The 18,211-nt window shown below is 44.7% G+C and overlaps 1 protein-coding gene across 2 annotated transcripts in view; it reads right to left on the bottom strand.

The window, feature by feature from the left end:
- Positions 1 to 17,369, bottom strand: part of LOC138164831 (spermatogenesis-associated protein 6-like) — a 117,861-nt gene extending 100,492 nt beyond the window's left edge. For both annotated transcript variants that reach the window (XM_069092757.1, XM_069092756.1), the window contains exons 1-5: positions 17,168 to 17,369; positions 7,973 to 8,110; positions 6,849 to 6,897; positions 2,500 to 2,541; positions 784 to 908 (exon numbers count right to left, since the gene is read on the bottom strand). In XM_069092757.1, coding sequence (XP_068948858.1) covers positions 784 to 908; positions 2,500 to 2,541; positions 6,849 to 6,897; positions 7,973 to 8,110; positions 17,168 to 17,218 — 405 coding nt within the window. In that variant the 5' untranslated portion in view covers positions 17,219 to 17,369. The remainder of the gene's footprint in view (positions 1 to 783; positions 909 to 2,499; positions 2,542 to 6,848; positions 6,898 to 7,972; positions 8,111 to 17,167) is intronic.
- Between the last annotated feature and the right edge of the window lie 842 nt (positions 17,370 to 18,211).

Here is an 18,211-nt window from a genome sequence, read left to right as displayed (position 1 = left end):
GGTTCAAAAAAGACCTCGTGTAAAGTACCATCTTGGACACTTGCCAGCTGTTTGTCCCTGGCCAGGCTGCTTCACTTCCCAGAGTCCCAAGCACTCCTGCAGACAAAGAGGTACTCCTCTGCTGCTTTGGTAGAGTAAAATTATCCACCAGAAGTCTCTATTCCAATAAAATCTCAGATCCAAACCAAACACTGGATGGAGAGATGCATGGATGGATGGCAGCACTGTACCATCAGTGATGTCTTATAGAGTAATATAAAGGATAATGTTGAAAAAATATGAGATTAAGACAGGAGGCAAAAAGTTAAGGTGTCAGAGGCAAGAGATGACAAACAGATGGCCCAAGGGAGTGACCCTTGGGCCTTCTCCCTACATTCTGAGGGGATTCTTTAGAGGCCCAAAAGAAAAACCAAGGACAAACTTCACAACAAAGCTGACGGTGTAGGAGATGAGTACCAGAGGCAACAAGCACATCCCTCCATCACGCACCCATCCATGGGGGAGAGAGAGTGAAGAGAGTATTCTTTAGTGTTTCCACTGAGCTCCACACATCACAGAAGCTACCTAGATCCTGACTGGCACACACCAATGGGCAAGAGTTGGCACGTTACAGACCGTTTCTTACAAGCACAGTCTGCCCTCTCCCCAGTCAACCTTAGAGAGCACTTGCCATTCTTAATACTGAGTGATCAGTCAAGAGTGAGCACTTAAGGAAGGTCTGACTCCAGGATGCCAGGACCCCCTCCTGCACCACTCCTGGGGCCTCACATGTTTGGCACTTACCCTGATGCCAGAAATTCTTTGCATTATCACTTGGCGATTTGAATCATGGTGTCCAGACATTTGCTTCGGACCAGGGAACATGAAGTCTCTCATGTTTTCCTCATATGTAGAGAGTGTTTCACCCACTGCAAGAAACAGATGAGAGGACTGAAAATAGATCAAGACATCAATACACATCCCTGTGTCCAGAAACAATGGCATCTTTTACAAACTGTCCTGTAAGATTCCCATTGTGTTTGACCAATTTAAGACTACTGCCCCAGACTACATCCTGAATCTTAATACTTATTAAGGATGGAAGCTCTGAAATGTAATATATATCATTTTCCATTTGAAAAGTAAATTCAGCATGAAATAGAGATACCCTCTAATTGTTTCCCTCCATTTGTTTTGCTGAAATGCTGCTGTGATTCTAACCCCCTCTCCTTAGTTTCTCCCCTCCAGCATAGAAACAGCCCTGAGTTCTCAAAGGCTGGGTGATCAGCTGAGCAGAAGGGCCTCTAGGACAGACCTGTGACTAACCATGATCCTATCACTGGAGGACAGACCAAGAAAGATTCTGAGAGATTCCTCACCAAAGGTCTGGTCATGAGGTAATCTATCTTTCATTGCTAAATATCTAGTACTACCTACTAACTGGCAACCAATGTCAGTTCAGAGACAAGAATAATATCAAACTATTAATTATCAGCAACTATGATCTGCTTTCTTATCTCTAGAGATATTTTCACACATTCAAGAAGTAATTTGGGGTCACAAAAGAATGTTTTTTTTAAATACACAACATGTAGACACCTACACCCTATTACTGTCAACAAACCCCCCAGAAAGTCATGGTGGTGCACACCTGTAATCCTTGCTATGGGAGGAGGCTGAGGCTGGTTGAGTTTGGGAATTCTAAGCTGCAGCAGGGCTGAAGCTGATTGGGTATCAGCACTAAGTACAGCACTCAGATGGTAAGACCCCAGGAGCAGAGGGCCACCAGGCTGCCTAAGGAGGAGTGAACCATCCAGGCCAGAAAAATGGAGCAGATAAAAGCATCTGTACCAATCAGCAGCAGGATGGGCCCATGAGAAGCTACTATACCTCCCGGCTGGGTGAGATAGAAGGACGTAGTCTTTAATCAACAAAGACCCATCTACCTCCCCCCCCCCCAACACACACTCCTGCTAATGATTTGTTTTTCAAGAAAGCAGGAAGCAGTGTTTCCTGTTCTCTCTACATAAATATCAAGATGATGCAGAAACAGACAACTGGGAGTTTTCATGGTTCCTCCAATACAGTTAATATACTAATTAATTGTAAATACATTAATGCTCAAGTTTTCAAGTCACCCTTTTTACCATGGTTACCTTCTTTAAAAGTTGGGGTGGGGTCAGCTATAGGGAGGGAATACACTGACAAGGGCCATGTGGTAGACAGGAGGCTGCATTTTTAGCAACTTCACAAAAACTGATTCTTGAATTTTGGTTGTTATGATAGCTCTGGATAAAGTCAGTTTATATCACATTTTAAATAATCTCTATTCATCAAAGTTTGGACAATGTATTCCCTAACACTGTGGCCAGGCATTTTTCTGGATCTATTCAGCCCTAAACAAAATAGTTCTTAAATGAGGAAAAGGCTAAGGATGAGGGTGGGACTGTGGTCATTCTATTATGAATTAGCTCCCCACATATACCCCATGCTGTCTTAGGAACAGAATCAGTTTCATACCTGGCAGAACAAGCTGTATCAACTCAAACACTGCTGTGTCGTCTGCAAAGAAAGAGAACAGATTTTTCGTGAGTAACCAAGCCGGGTCAGCCCGTCATTTTCTTAGCAGATTAGAGCAGTCACAAGGCAAAAAGGCAAAGGTACGTTTATGTGCTCGCAGCAGATCCCTGGTCAACTTGCCCTTCCTTATACACGATGCTCCAAATATCTGATAAATTTAGATAAAGGTGGAAAGATTTATATGAACTGATTCAGAAAGAAATAATCAGAACCAAGAGTACTATGTAATGGATCATCAAAGGAAACCAGGCCCTGAGTATGGAATGACTGAAGTTCCCAGGAAAGGAGCAGGGCAACATCACATCCTGCCCAATGGACAGGGCAGGAACTCCCAGGACCGAATGTCACACTAATGGGTAGCTTGGCTTAAATGCTTTTCTTTGTCAAAAGGGAGCATCAGTGGATGTAAAGATAAAAGGAGTAAAAAAAAATTTTAAAGGGGGGGAGGTGCATCTGATTGTGGGAACTTAGGAAGCTTCAAGGGACCCTATTTGCCCTATGAAGGATGTACATGTCAGCGGCAGGAAGCACAGGGCATATAAAAGGAAGGGAAATAGTCCCTTTTCATCAAATTACAAAGGGATTCTAAAGGGGCATAGTGAGAAATGAACCTGCCTAGGGCCCATCTCCCTCAGATTGGTTGGTTCATCCCAGAACCTCCATTTTAGGGAGGAGGCCCAAGCAAGTGATGTCTCCATTCCCCTCCAGACTGTCCAAACTGCTGATTCATCAACACAAAAGTTCTAAACACATCTGACTCCAAAGCATCTACAAGCAAAATCTCAAAGAGAAACACAGCTTGAACATAAGGTTCAACTAGAATTCCTAGAAGAAGCAAGAATTTTAAAAAGACTTTAAAATGGTTTTGTAAATGAAACAAGAGTGCTAATGGGAAAAAATGGAAAAGAAATGAGAGATATGGAAGAAAGAATTGGAAAGGGAATTAACGGCTTGGCACAAGAGGTAAAAAACCTTGCCCAAGCAACCAACTCCCTGAAAATCAGAATGGACCAAATAGAAACTAAACACTCCATAAAACAAGAAATATTAAGACAAAGTCAAAAGATTTAAAAAATAGAAGCAACTGTAAGATATCTCATAACAAAAGCAACTAAACTGGAAAAAAAAGATTAAGGATAATTTAAGAATCATTGGACTATCTGAATGTCATAAGGAAAAAACTCTAAATATCATATTTCAAAAAATCATAACAGAAAACTGCCCAAATCCCTTAGAACCAGAAGGCAAAGTGGAAACAGAAAGAATCACAAGTCATCTCCTGACACAAATTCCAAAATGGAAACTCCCAGACACATTAGAGCCAAAATCCAGAGCTTCCAAATCAGAGAAAAAAATGCTATAAGCAGTCAGAAAAAAAAATTCAAGTAGGAGCCACAGTCAGAATCACACATGATTTAGCAGCCATTACTACACTATGAAGAAACAGATAGTTTAGAATATAGTATTACAAACAGCAAAGGATAAAGACTTACAGCCAAGAATAATTTCCCCAAGAAAACAAGTATTATGCTACAGGAGAAAGAAAAAAGAACTTTTAATGAAATAGAATACTTTCAAGCATTCCTGATGAAAAGACTCGAGCTGAGTAGAAACTTTGAAATACTCTATGTAAGGAGGATCTGCTTATTCTTTTACTTTCATGGCCATGGAAATCTCTAGTTTCCAGGTATTTGATAATAACTCCCAGAATAGTCCCAAAGATTCTAGATAGTAATTCCTAGAATCACAGTGATAGTCCTACTGAGACTGCACAGTGAGATACAGGGTGATATGTGATACTATATTTGCACTGAATGAAGATATTGCTAAAGTTAACCTGTGAGGCTATTGCTGGCAAGATGCCTTCTTTGTCTGTTGCCCTATAAAACAAGTGGGTACTGGTCAGTAAGTGAGGAACCCACAGGGGAATATGAAAGTGTAACTCTGTGTGTGATCAGCCCCCATCAAGGGTGGAAGGGATTTAGGGGAGGGCACAAGCTGCAATGCTAGTTCTGTCTCAATTAACCCCATCAAGACACGAGGGTAGTTGACCCTTCTTGTCGGCCCCTACAAGAAGGGTGATTAGGGAATGCTGTTATAGGTGTTGGTGCCTCCATTATCAGCAAACTCCCACTGAGAAGAATAGACTAAAGTATGTAAGATTATTTACCCCTCCAAAGCTGTCTTCCTGTCCTTTCCATTTGACCAGATCAAGAGTAACCTGTTAGAATCTGGAATCCAAAACCTCCAGTGCCTCCCCTATGTTACTTGTGAAACAAATACAAACACAAGAGTGAAGCTAAATGAAAAGGCACATATAAGTGAGCAATTGCAAGGGACTATAGAATGATGAAGCATTTACATTCTAGTAGGGGAAGAAATGGAAGTATTCCCTCAGAACACTAATCTGAAGGCTTATAGAGGGAGCCTAATATGACAGAAAGCCAAAGAGGTATGTCATTATGTTCTTATGATCGTAAGAGAAAAAAAAGGAAAGGAAAGAAAAAAGACACAATGAGAGGTAAGAGAGGGAAAGTCAGGTTAAAGAAAATTTTCTCATATAACTGAAGTGAGTACAAAAATTGAATACAAAAGAGAAGGAAAGGGTAGGGAGAAAGGAGACACTTGAACCACACTTTTATCTGAACTGGTCAAAATAAGGAAGAACACACATACACGAGATGGATACAGAAATGCATTTCATTCGACACGAAAATAAAAGGGAAAGGGAGAATGGAGCATAAGAGGGAAGACAGATTAAGGAAGGGATTAATCCTAAACAAAATAGTCTCTAAGGATGCATAAAAATATTTATAGCAGCTCTTTTTGCAGTGGCAAAGAACTGGAAACTAAGGAGATGACCATCAGATGGGAAATGGCTCAACAAGTTATGGTATATAAATGTGACAGAATACTATTGGGCTGTAAGAAATGATGAAGGGAAGAGTTTCAGAGAAACCTAATAAGACTTGTATAAACTGATGCAGAGTGAGGTGAACAAAACTAGAACAATTTACACAATAAGAAAAATACTGTAAAGGCAAACAACTTTGAAAGTCTTAAGAACTCTAATCAACACAATGACTAAGCAAAGTTCCAGAGGACTCTTGATGAAACATGTTACTTACCTCCTGCTAGAGAGGTGAAGGACTCAGTGAAGAGTGACACTTTTTTTTTTAATAGCCAATGCAGAAATGTGGTTTTTTTTACTATATACATTTTTCCTTCTTTCTTGATTGGGGGTGGGGGGACAAAGGAGAGAGAGAAGACAGATTTTTGTTGATTAAAAACAAAAATTAAGGGACAGCTAGGTAGAGCAGTTAATAGAACACCAGCCCTGGAGTCAGGAGAACCTGAGTTCAAATCTGGCCTCAGATACTTGACACTTACTAGCTGTGCGACCCTGAGCAAGTCACTGAACCCCAGTTGCCTAGCCAAAGACAATTTAATTTTAAAAATTCACCTGGGTGAAAAAGACAAGATTCTCAAGGGAGATAATGAACAAAATGAGAAGGAAATAAGCCTAGTAGTACCAGATCAAAAATGATACTACAAAATAGTAATCATCAAAATAATTTGGTTCTGGATAAAATATATAAAAGTCAAAAACAGATTAGCTAACACAGAAGCAAAAGAGATATAGTAAAATAGCATCCAAATAAAATTAACGACCCCCAATTATTAGGGTAAGAAACCAATTATTGGACAAAAACAGCTTAGAAATGCTGTGGAGCCCTGGATCTGGGCAAAATAAGACCAAAACTGGCCTATCAAAGCCCAGGTTGGTTCTAAGAGCAGGGTCCAATTTTCTAATGGGAAAGAGGTGGCCTGAGAGAAAACCACACACTATGGAGATGCTGAGAGCTATATGGGTTCATCTTCCAATCTGACCTCCCGGGAAGCTATAGACTAGACAATCCACCTAATCCTCCTTAATGTCTATTTCCTAATCTATAAAATAGAACCATGTGCACCACCTACATCCTGGGGAGCAGGGGTGATGTCTCTGTAAACCATACTTTTGAAGTCTCAGGTTGTTCTAACAACAAGCAGTGGAGTAGAGCAGTAAAAGGCCCGGCTTCTGATTCAGAGACTAGGCCTGTGGACAAAGTGCTTGGCCATTTCTTTCATTTCCATGAGCCTCAGCTCCCTTCTCTGTCAAGCATCAACAGCAATGCCATGTGTTGTGAGGAAAGGAGTCAAAGATCAGCCCTCAAACCCTACAGAAAAACGAGCAATCAGTGGACAGTCAGAAACAATGAGCTCAAAAAAATGAAAACAAAACTTACCTTCAAGTTGTGCTACTACATCTCCCGGGTCTATGGCTTCAGGGAACACCTGGTGAGAAAAGGGGCAGAGAGGAGACTCCATCAGCCAGCAGCAAGTGCCGTGAGCTAGGCCTGTGCCACACCGGGCACACAAAGACAATGAGTTCAACAACTTCTACTCTCACACAGAACTTTACAAGAATGTGATTTCCTTTTCCTTCATCCTTACAAAGTCCTTTCTGTTCCATCTAGAGTGACCCTCATATCTTGTCTCCACTGTCACTTTGTCTCTTCTTCCCATGGTCGTTGTCAAAGGTGCTTGTTTTATGTAAATAGTAACTGCCCTAGGACTTAGGATAGTAGATGGAAAGAGTGAGCAGAGACACAGTTAGTAATGCTGAGCTTGAAGAAATGCTATCCAGAAATTAGGGGCAAGCCAGGTAAACAGCCCAGACAGAACCAGAAATAGGTCTAAGGATCCACAAGGCAATCATGCCCTCCTATGTAGTATCTCTCACTGCTCTTTCCCTTCCTGCGGTGTATAGTTTATGTTTCAAGACACACTTGTCTTTTTTAATCAACTAAGACAACTTGAGAAATAAACTTTTGTACTGAGAAAAAGATAAGTGATAATTAAGGGGAATAATTCCTAAATTCAGTAGCTGACAGCAAAGATTTATTTCTAAGCTATTAAATTTTGACTCCAGTCACACCTTTCCAGTTTAATAAAATAAAGGTCCACAGTACCACAATCATGAGTTGGACTTTAGCCAAGATGAGAAGGCAAGGTAAGCACTGGCTCAGTGTGGGACACTCACAGGAGTAACACAGAGCACTTTGTTGTATGATTTCTTAAAATTACTCATATTTTCAGTGCCAGAAAATTCTATTTCCTGTGGTGCATAGGAATTGATTCTAGACTGTCAAGTCACAGGTCACTGAAGGGACATTTTTTGAGAAGTAAAATTAGACTTGTACTTTCCCTGGTAAATGGCGAGGCTCTTTTCACTTGCTTCCCAATGCAGTCAAATGCCTGTCCTCCCCTAAGCTTGCAAACTCTGGGAGTATTTGTGTGTGCCTTGCCCAGGACATGTAAACACAGCCTTTTTCAGGACACACAGGGCTGAACTCACAAGGGAGCCTACCTTTTCAAACACCATTCTGGCATTGAAGACCAGCGGAAAGATAGGAGGGACACATTGTGTCTTTTTGTGCTGGCCAAACACACAAACGCTGAGATAGACGTCCTCCTTGTCTTTCAGCTGCAGTCGTGGACAAGATACCTGGGGCCAGGGGAGACAAAAATATCCTGATTACATAGATGTGGCTTATAAAATGAACTTTTATACAATAGGGAAAAGCAGAAGGATCCTGGTAAGTACAATCAGAAACCATTTTAAAAAATTAAACTGAGAGAGCCCAAACTGGGCAGAGCTAAACGAAATATCCTTATTTTGCCAGAGTCTGAGAATAATTAAAATTATGAAGAGTTCTGGTAAGGCTTATATAAAGCTCCCTCCTCATCTCTAGAAACGCACCCCAAAAATTGTGAAAACCAAAAGGAAGGAAAGGAATAGTCTTCTCCCCAGAGAGTCCCTTCTGGAACATTATCGGGGCCCCTTCCTTGAATGTGGGCATCTCCCAAGACTGTGTCCTGGGGCTTTCCTCTTCCCACTCTCTACATCCTCTCTTGGTGATGATCAACCCCTGAAGAGCCAATTTTCACCTCCTGCAGAAGACTCTCAAATCTACAGATCCAGCCCTAATCTGGCTCTGGTGGGATGGTTCCACATCATCAATGGGATGCCCCACAGGGATCACAAACTCAAATTTCTGAAAAAGAACTAACTTATTATCTCTCCCTAATCCCCTTCCCCTCTTTCTAATTTCCTGTTTCATCAAGAAGACCAACACCCTGAAAGCTCAGCCATGTCCCCAGCTGTTCTCTGCCTTCCCCCTCCTCATCCCCTCTCTCTTCATTCAAGGACCACCCTGATACAGTTTTACCTACAAAGGGTAGAATAGATATAGGGAGATAGCAGGGACAGAAGGATCAAGTGAATGTTTTTTGAGGATGGGGAGACACGGGCATGTTTGTAGACAGTGGAGAAGGAGCTAGTTGACAAGGATATTGAAAATAAGTGAGAGTGAGGATTACAGAGAGATTACAGAGTCTACTGGAGGAGATGGAGCAGAATGGGATCCTTTGAACAAGTAGAGAGGTCAGCCTTGGTAATGAATAAGGCCAGCTCTTCATGTGCGACAGGAGTAAGGAAGGAGAGAGCAGCAGAAGGCATGTGAGTGATAGGAGATGAGGAAGAGGGGAGAAGGAGCTCATTGTTTTCTGTGAAATACGAGGCTTGTTTCTCAGCTGAGAGTGAGGGGAGGAGGAGCCACGGGAGGTTTGAGGAGGAACGGAAGGTTCAGAAGGGCCGTTGGGGAGAGTGGGAGAGTGAAGGACAGTAGGACTGCCCAGCAGCAGGGAGGGCCCAGGTGAGTGTAATATAAATTTGTAGTGGACCCAGTCAGAAGAGGTGGGTGATTTTTCTCCATCTTTATTCAGTTGCATGTATGTAGGAGTGAGGACAGTCAAAGGTGGGATCCAAGGATGAAGTTTGGCAGGGCATTCCTTTGTGATGGTAATTTAGGATTTCTAAACATCTTGCATTACCTTGTACTACTTTCTGTGTTTGCCCTGATCCTGCTGCCCATGTTGTCATCATACTTCTCAACCACATAGCTGCCCCCAAAAGAAGGAGTGGTAGCCAATAAATGAAAACTAGCTTTTTGGAGTATATTTATAGCTATGCATAGAGCAGGGAAGTTCATTGATCACCTTGATAATGTCAAGTGTGGCAAGTCTCCACCTGGGCCTCTGGGTCTGGATACCCCTTCTAAGTGAAGCTCTTTTGCTCCCCAATACCATAGTTTAGACTCCCCTGATATGTCTCTAGTTTTGAGGGCAGATTATATTTAGACCAATGCAGCAATGAATTTTTGCCTTCCAGGTGAAATGTGCTTAAAAGTATGTTATTCTAGACTCAACGGATAAGTACAGCTTTGACACTACTCTTTAAAGGCAGGTTATGCAACACAACACACAGTTCTCAAAGGGATCACGGAGAAAACACATATCTTCCCCCTGGCAACACATTATTTTCTCCTAGACTGGGTGGCTCTGCTTTCTGATAGAGCTGTTGTAGGGAATTCCGTGTCAGAGGGTGAAACCTCCCTCTAATTTCTGTGGTTCCCACATTATCACAATACTACCGAAGGAAAAGCGATGTCATACTTCCAAATGCCAGGAAGATGGGAAGACAGAGGAAAGAACTTCAGGGCTCGAAGGCATGGAAAATCTCTCCAATGCCCCAGTGTTGCTATCCCACCCCATCTGTGACCCCAATACAGCAGAGCAGTCTTGGGGGTAACTAAAACAAGCCCAGAAGCAACCTCTATAACAATAAGGAAATAATTTTTCAAGGCCACTCATTTGAAAATTTAATACAAACACCTCTGTGTTTAGTGGATGCCATACTTTGATGAGTTAATTTAATGGACTTTATTGGAATGTCCACCCAAAGATTCCTTCCTCCAAGGTCTCCTGCAGGAGTTTTGAGAGGGAGTAGATACAGCCAGAGCCTCAGAGTCAGGGCTATAAGAAGCGCATCCTCTAAGGAATTAACATTGCTTTATGCACCGTGATTAGTAAAACTGGCAAATAAAAAGCCCTCAAGCAAAAGTGGTACATGTCCACTTCCTGCCATTTCCAAACCATACCACCTTTGCTTTGACCCCTTGTCCAGGGGCCCTGAAAGACATCTCTGGCCTTATCTGACCCAGAGCCAGGCCTCCACCTCACTTCCCTGAGGCTTCCAAACCACTCTACTCCTCATCCTCTCATGCCCACATTTTCTAGCTCTCCTTCTATGTGTTGTCTAGCCCAGTGAAGTATAAGCCTCTCAAGGGTGGGAACTGTGTTGCTTAATTAAGTGTATTTGTATCCCTAGTCCTTAGCACATTGCCAGGTACACAGCAAGAGCTTAGCAAATGCTCACTCATTCATTCATTCATTCTACAGTGGCATGATGCCAAACGGGCAGAAGCTTCTAGGCTTCATATGGTCCTTTACATCTACAGACAGTAATCTCTCCATGCACAATGTTGGCCCAATGACCAACAGGCAGGGGATTTTTCCCAGAAATGATACCAGAAGACAACTGCACACAAGAAGCAACTTAAAAGACAGAATGCTGGACTGCATATTCTGCTAAGTCACAAGAACAGCATTTATATGCTATAATAACACCTCTCTGGGCAGGTTCCAATCCTGCTGAGAGGTTGCTCAGTGTGGCACACAAAGGGATCTCAGAGATCATCTGACCAGGCCCCTCAGGTCCGAGAAGGGAAAACTGAGGGCAGACAGGAAAGGGCCAAGCCAGGGTCCAAGATCAGGACCAAGGCTCCAAGGGACACATTTGGGAGCAGAACCAAGATGGCGGAGTAGAAACACAAACTTGGTATGAGCTTCCACTCCAACCACCTCTAATACCTGTAAAAAAGAAAGACTTTAAACAAATTTTAGAGCTACAGAACCCACAAACTGACAGAAAGAAAGAAATCTCCTGCTGAAGGCAGCCTGGCAGGCCGACAGGAAGGGTCTATAGCACTGAGTTGGGAGCCAAACACAGTTCCGCATCAGCCATGCCGAGGCCGGGGAGGCCCCAACCCACAGCACAGACTGGCCAGAGCAGACTTCAGGAGAGAGAACCACCAGCAGCTGTGGCAGTTTCCAGACTTCTCAACCCATAAACACCAAAGACAAAGTAAAAGGTCAGTGTGGAACTCTTTTGGAACAGGGGAGGGGGACAGAAGAGCATGGTCCGGCCCCTGCCCCCAGCAGCGAGAAGCAGTGAAGGTACAATGGCCGCAGCTGCTGCCATGTGGCTGCTTCCAGAACTCCTGGCCTGCAGACTATAGGGGAACCAAGTGACCATTCAGAGGGTAATTGCTCTTGCTTTGACCTGTTGGATCTGGATTTCAGTCTTGGACGGTGGTCCTGGGTTGTGTGATCAGTGAGCCAGAGCTTGTGTGTGCTGCAGAGGGGGCACCCTCCTAACAGCTCCAGCAGCTGCAAAAAACCCCAGCAATTTGGAACAAAGCTCTCCTCTCTGGAAGCAGAGTTCTACCATGGCAAAGAGCTTGAAAGTCAAGTAACTGGCAAGATGAGCAAGCAGAGGAAGCACAGTAAGACCACAGAATCCTTTTTTGGGGACAAAAAGGATCAAAGCATGGAACTGGAGGAGGATAACAAAAGCAGAACTCCTGCATTAAAAGCTTCCAAGAAAAATATGAATTGGTCACAAGCCATGGAGGAGCTCAGGAAGGATTTTGAAAATCAAATAAGAGAAGTGGAGAAAAATAGGGAAGAGAAATGAGAATGATGCAAGAAAATCATGAAAAGAGAGTCAACAGCCTGCTAAAGGAGACCCAAAAAAATACTGAAAAAATAACATCTTAAAAAGTAGACTAACTTAAATGGCAAAAGAGGCCCAAAAAGCCAATGCGGAGAAGAATGCCTTAAAAAGCTGAATTGTCCAGATGGAAAAGGAATTTCAAAAACTCACTGAAGAGAATAATTCCTTCAAAATTAGACTGGAGCAAATGGAAGCTAATGACTTTATGAGAAATCAAAATACTATAAAACACATCCAAACAAATGAAAAAATAGAAGGCAATGTGAAATATCTCACTGAAAAAACTACTGACTTGGAAAATAGATCCAGGAAAAACCATTTAAAATTATTGGACTGCCTGAAAGCCATGATCAAAAAAATAGCCTAGACACCATCTTTCAAAAAATTATCAAGCAAAATTGCCCTGATATTCTAGAACCAGAGGGTAAAATATAAATTTAAAAAATTCACCGATCATCTCTTGAAAAAGATCCCAAAAAGAAAACTCCTAGAAATATTATAGCCAAATCCCAGAGTTCCCAGGACAAGGAGAAAATACTACAAGCAGTTAGGAAGAAATAATTTTTGTATGTGGAAACACAATCATGATAACACAAGATTTATCAGCTTCTACAATAAGGGATTGAAGGTCTTGAAATATGATATTCCGGAGGTCAAAGGAGCTGGGGTTAAAACCAAGAATCACCTACCCAGCAAAACTGAATATAATGCTTCAGGGGAAAATATGGTCACTCAATGAAATAGAGTACTTTCAAACATTCTTGATGAAAAAACCAGAGCTGAACAGAAAATTTGACTTTCAAATACAAGAAGCAAGAGAAACATGAGAAGGTAAACAGGAAAAAGAAATCATAAGGAACTTATTTAAGTTGAACTATTTACATTCCTACATGGCAAAACAATAATTGTAACTCATGAGACTTCTCAACATGAGGATAGTTGAAGGGAATATATATGCATATATGTGTATATATATGTAAGTAAAGGAGAGTGTATGTATATGTAAATATATATGTGAGTACATGTATACATAAACAGAGGGCACAGGATGAATTGAATAGGAAGGGATGATATCTAAAAAATAAAAATAAGAGGTGAGAGAGGAATATATTGGGAGAAGAAGAAAGGGAGAGATAGATTAGGGTAAATTATCTCATTATAAAAGAGGCAAGAGAACCCTGTTACAATGGAAGGGAAGAACAGGAAGGTGAAAGGGAATGGGACAACCTGATTCTCATTGAATTTGGCTTAAGGAGGGAATAACATACACACTCAATTGGGCATCTTACCCTAAAGGAAAGCAGGGGGTTAGGGGATAGGAGGGGGGATGATAGAAGGGAGGGCAGATTGGGGGAGAGTATAGTTAGAAGCACACACTTTTGAAAAGGGATAGGGTCAAAGGAGAAAATGGAATAAGTGAGGGGTGGGATAGGATGGAGGGAAATATACTTAGTCTTTCACAATATACCTACTATGGAAATGATTTGCATAACTACACATGTACAACCTATGCTGAACTGCTTGTCTTCTCAGTGGGGGTGGGTGAGGAGGAAAGAAGGGAAAGACTGTGGAACTCAAAGTTTCAAAAACAAATGTTTAAAAAAACTGATTTTTACATGAAGCTGGGAAATAAGGTATACAGGCACTAGGTTATAGAAATCCATCTTGGTCTAGTTGAAAGTTTGGGGGGGGGATGGGGGAGGATAATAGAGAGAACAGATTGGGGGTAGAGGTATTCAGTAGGCTCACTATTTTGGGGTGGGGGTAGGGAAAGATGAGGAGAAAAAATTTGTAACTCAAAATCTTGTGGAAATGAATGTTGAAAATTAAAAATAAATAAATAAATTGAAAAAAACAAACAAAAAAAGGGATGCATTCTTCCCCTTGATAGGGAGGTTATTCCTATGACATGGATAAACTCCCCCATCTCACATTTTGCCTAACACAGAGTCTTGAGGACAAATTCAGGATGGAAGTTGGGGAGGGCATTGTACTCATGGCAAGCCAGCAAGCATTGTGCTCCAGGCACCAAAGCTACAGCATACAAAGAAAGCCAGTCCCTGCCTTCAAGAAACTCACAGTCTAATGGGGAAGATGCCCATCAACAACTATGCGCAGACAAGATAAGTTGGAGATAATTATATCAGGAAGGCCTTAGCATTAAGGGTGTCAGGGGAGGCTGGCTGTAGAATGTGGGATTTCAGCAGGGCCCTGAAAGAAGCCAGGGAAGCCAGGAGGTAGGGATGAAGAGAGAGAGCCTTGCAGGCATGAGGGACAGCCAAAGAAATCACTGGGAGCCCAGACAGAAGATGCCTGGGGTAAGGAACAGCAAAGAGGGAGGCCCTGGGCACTGAGTCAGAGTTGTGGGTGGATGTGAGACTGCAGAGATACTGTGTTTCCCCGATAATAAGACACTGTCTTATTATTTTTTTTGGAAAGAAAAACACCAGAGGGCTTATTTTCAGGGGAGGGCTTATGTTGTCCTGCCTCAGCTCTCCTCTGCGGCACTGCTCTCAATGGCGCCAGCAAGCAAATCACTGGGGAAGAACAGGATGATGCGCTCACTGCTGCAGCTCTGATTGGATGCAGCTCGGAGCGCGGCGTGCGTTTCACTGGGAAAGGGGGGGGAGGTGCATACAGAGGGTACCATAATGTAGCGTGTAGCGCAGGGGATCACCTTCACTACAGTAGCAATCTCAATAGGGCTTATTTTCGGGGGAGGGCTTATTTTAGAGGAATCTTACACAGTAAGGGGAGGGCTTATTTTCAGGATAGGTCTTATTATGGGGGAAACACGGTAGGAGAAGCTCAGATCACCAAGGGCTTTAAACAGGGTCTTGTATTTGATACTTGTGGTACCTGGGAGCCCCTGGTGTCTACTGGACAGAGGGAGGACAGGGTCTGACAGCTGAAGGGGAGGATGAGGTGAAGTGTTATTCTGGACACTGCACAGAGAGGCCTTATGTGTGGAATGCCTTCACTGTATTTAAAGTAGAGATCTAATGCAAATTTGTGAGCTTTTTACAAGACAGTTCAGATGATTAAAAGAAACCAAGTTGTCCAATTCCACATTTTAAACTCCCCAAGGGCATATCCAAGATCAAGAACCCGAAATAATCAATCAACAGGCACTTAACATTCATCTGCTGGGTGCCAGGCACTGCTAGGCACTGGGGATAGAGACAAAAACATTTTCTTCGAGAATGTGTTTATAAGACCTCTAGAACTTATACTCTATTGAAAGCAAAATGAATGCTGTATCTCTCTCAATGTAATTATAGAGATGAAAAAAAAATCAGTTCCTGATACAAAGAATTGTAATAAAAAATACACAACATTATACCCTCCAAAGGGTCGAAATTCCTTGTTAGGGGGCCAAAGGGCAAAAGAGAGAAGGGAACATAAGTGGGCTGCACAAGGTACCACTGAGGACCATGCTCAAGAAAGCTGCATGGTAATTATTGCCCAGGCACACTGACTCAGTCAGTCATTTACTCACATAAGAGAACTGAGGGCCACAATGGCACCCATGGGATATTAAAAGACCTCTAGGAAGGCTGCCCATGTGCAGGATGAATCTTTGGTGTGCATTTACAGAAGGATGGAGAATGAAAAGTGACGCTGAAGGAGAAGGCACCCATAGGCCAAATGCCTGCCTGAATGAAATCACAGATTCTCTGAAATGTTGAAGTGTGACACAAATGAGAAAATTAGGGCCCACTTGGGATGCAGGCAAAGTGCTCTAAGAAATGTGAGGAGAGGACAGTCACGGGGTGGGGGAAATGGGAAAGGCAGTAGTCAGATTTCAAACAAGGGCAGCATGGCCTAGTCACCGGACCAGTGGACAGAGCCAACCTCTGCACCTGGAAAACCTGAGTTCCAGGGCTGCCTCTGGCAAGTCCTGGGAAAAGTCACTTAAGCTCTCTTTCCACAGGACAGTCAGCTGCGGCACGTGTGCAGGCCCTGCACCAAGGAAATCACAGGTTCTGACCCCCCAAAAGAGATGGGAAAGGAGGGGCCCCTCCCGGTGGGGCAGCGTGAGAACAGAACCAAGCAGGAATGAGCCGGGAGATGAGAGGAGCGCGCCGGCTGGGCGGGACTGTGCCACCCGCACGTCCCTTCTCTGGCGCGTCCCTGTGCAGGCATCGCGGTCTCTCGGAAGGCTCAGCACTTGCACCCCTCCCAGGTGACGGACCGCAGCCCCTGCCAGGACGCACTCAGCTCCCCCCAGACCGCTGGGCGGAGGCCCCTCCCCACTCTAGGGCACGGTGGGGCTGGCCCAGGCAGGGGAGCCCCACGTCTCCGCAGCGAAGCCAAGTCTGGAAAACTTCTGGTCTTCCAAAGACTGCCTGTGAGGGAGGGGTCCCGGGCGCTCGCAGTGCGGGGCTAGGCGGGGAATCCAAGGGGAGGCACCCCCCCTCACTCCCCAGCACTTAAGGTCCTGCTCTAAAGCACTGACAAAAGAAACCAAGGAGGAGGGGGGGGTGGGAGGGGAGAGCAAGGGGCCGCAGGCATTCACCGTAGGGGACCGGGAACCGAGGGGGGCTTCAGAACCCTTACCAAGCCCAGGAACGGGCCGGGCTCTCAGCGGGGCAGCCCCAGAGCTGGCGTTGGGACTGGGGGAAGGGCCTGGGGGGCGAGGAGGGGCTCCCCACCGGGAGGGAAGGGCAGAGAAGAGGGAGAGAGGCAGCGGCCTTCAGGTCGGAGGACAGACCCTCCCTCCCAAGAAATACAGTGCAGGGGCCGATAAAGAAGTCCCTCTCCGTGCCTCAGTTCCCCTCCCGCCCGTGTCTGTTTCCCCCTCCCCGTGCCTCCATCTCCCCCCTCCCCCGTGCCTCAGTTTCCCCCGGCCGGCCCGCCACTCACGGAGCGGATCTCCAGAGCCAGCGCACACTGAAGCGCCTTCATCTTTGGCATGGGGCGGCCTTGGCCGCGGGCCCGAGCAGGGGAGTGCGGATCTGGGGGCGGCGGCGGAGGCGGAGGGCCCAGACCCGGGCCCGAGGTCCTGCCTCAGTCCGGCTGGAGCAGCAGCTTAGCCTGGGCGGCGGTGGACACTGTTGTCATGGCAGCGGGGGCGGGCTTGGCGCGAGGCCCGGTGGGGCGGAGCCTCCGAACGCTCCGCCGCGGCACGTGACCCACCCCATAGCCACGCCCCGGCCTGAGCCGCGAAGCCGGGGGGCGTGGCCGGCCGAATGTGGGGGCGGAGCTTCCACGGCGCGACGGGCGGGGGAGAAGGTTTGGAGGGTGTCTGTGACGTCACGGAGGGCCGGAAAAGCTCCGCCTCTTCTCCGCTAGCCCAAGGATCCTTAGTCTACTAAAAAGACCCAGTTGCGGACCTCAGCTCCAGCAGTCCAGCAACCGGCATTTATTAAGCGCCTATTGATAACAGAGACAAAGGGAAACAGCTGGGAACCTGCATTCTGCATTCTGCCTCTGGGATAGGGATAAGAGATCGAGCCTGGGATTTTATGGATACAGGGAACTCCCAGGGGAGGAATCTCTTGCTCCTGAAGCAGGTTGGCACCTTCTCTGAAATGCCCGTCCTTAGACCAAGGGCCTTTTGGTGTCCTAGACCCCTGGGCAGGCGGGGGAGCCCTTCTCCAAAGAACGCTTTTAAGTAGTAAGATAAAGCGTTACTGCAAAGGAAGCCAATTATATTACATACACTAGCCAGAATATCTTTTAAAACAAGATCCTGGACCCCAGGTTAAGGACCCCTGACTTCCGGAGAGAGTGGCTTAAATCATGGAAAAGTTAGAAAGCAGCTCAAAACAGTGGAAGGACCTTGCCTGGACTCAGTCATCCCTGTGATTAACTGTAGGACCCTCAGGGAAGGGTTAGAGCATAGAATTAAAGGTAGGAGGATTTGGGGGTTTGCCTATTCCCACCCCTCCCCCCTCCTATAGAGGA

This window comes from Petaurus breviceps, unplaced genomic scaffold (assembly GCF_028583685.1).
Source record: "Petaurus breviceps papuanus isolate PSGF00001 unplaced genomic scaffold, PetGlider_PUasm1.0 207, whole genome shotgun sequence".
Lineage (NCBI taxonomy): Eukaryota > Metazoa > Chordata > Mammalia > Diprotodontia > Petauridae > Petaurus > Petaurus breviceps.
This window is presented reverse-complemented; position numbering and strand designations above follow the sequence as displayed.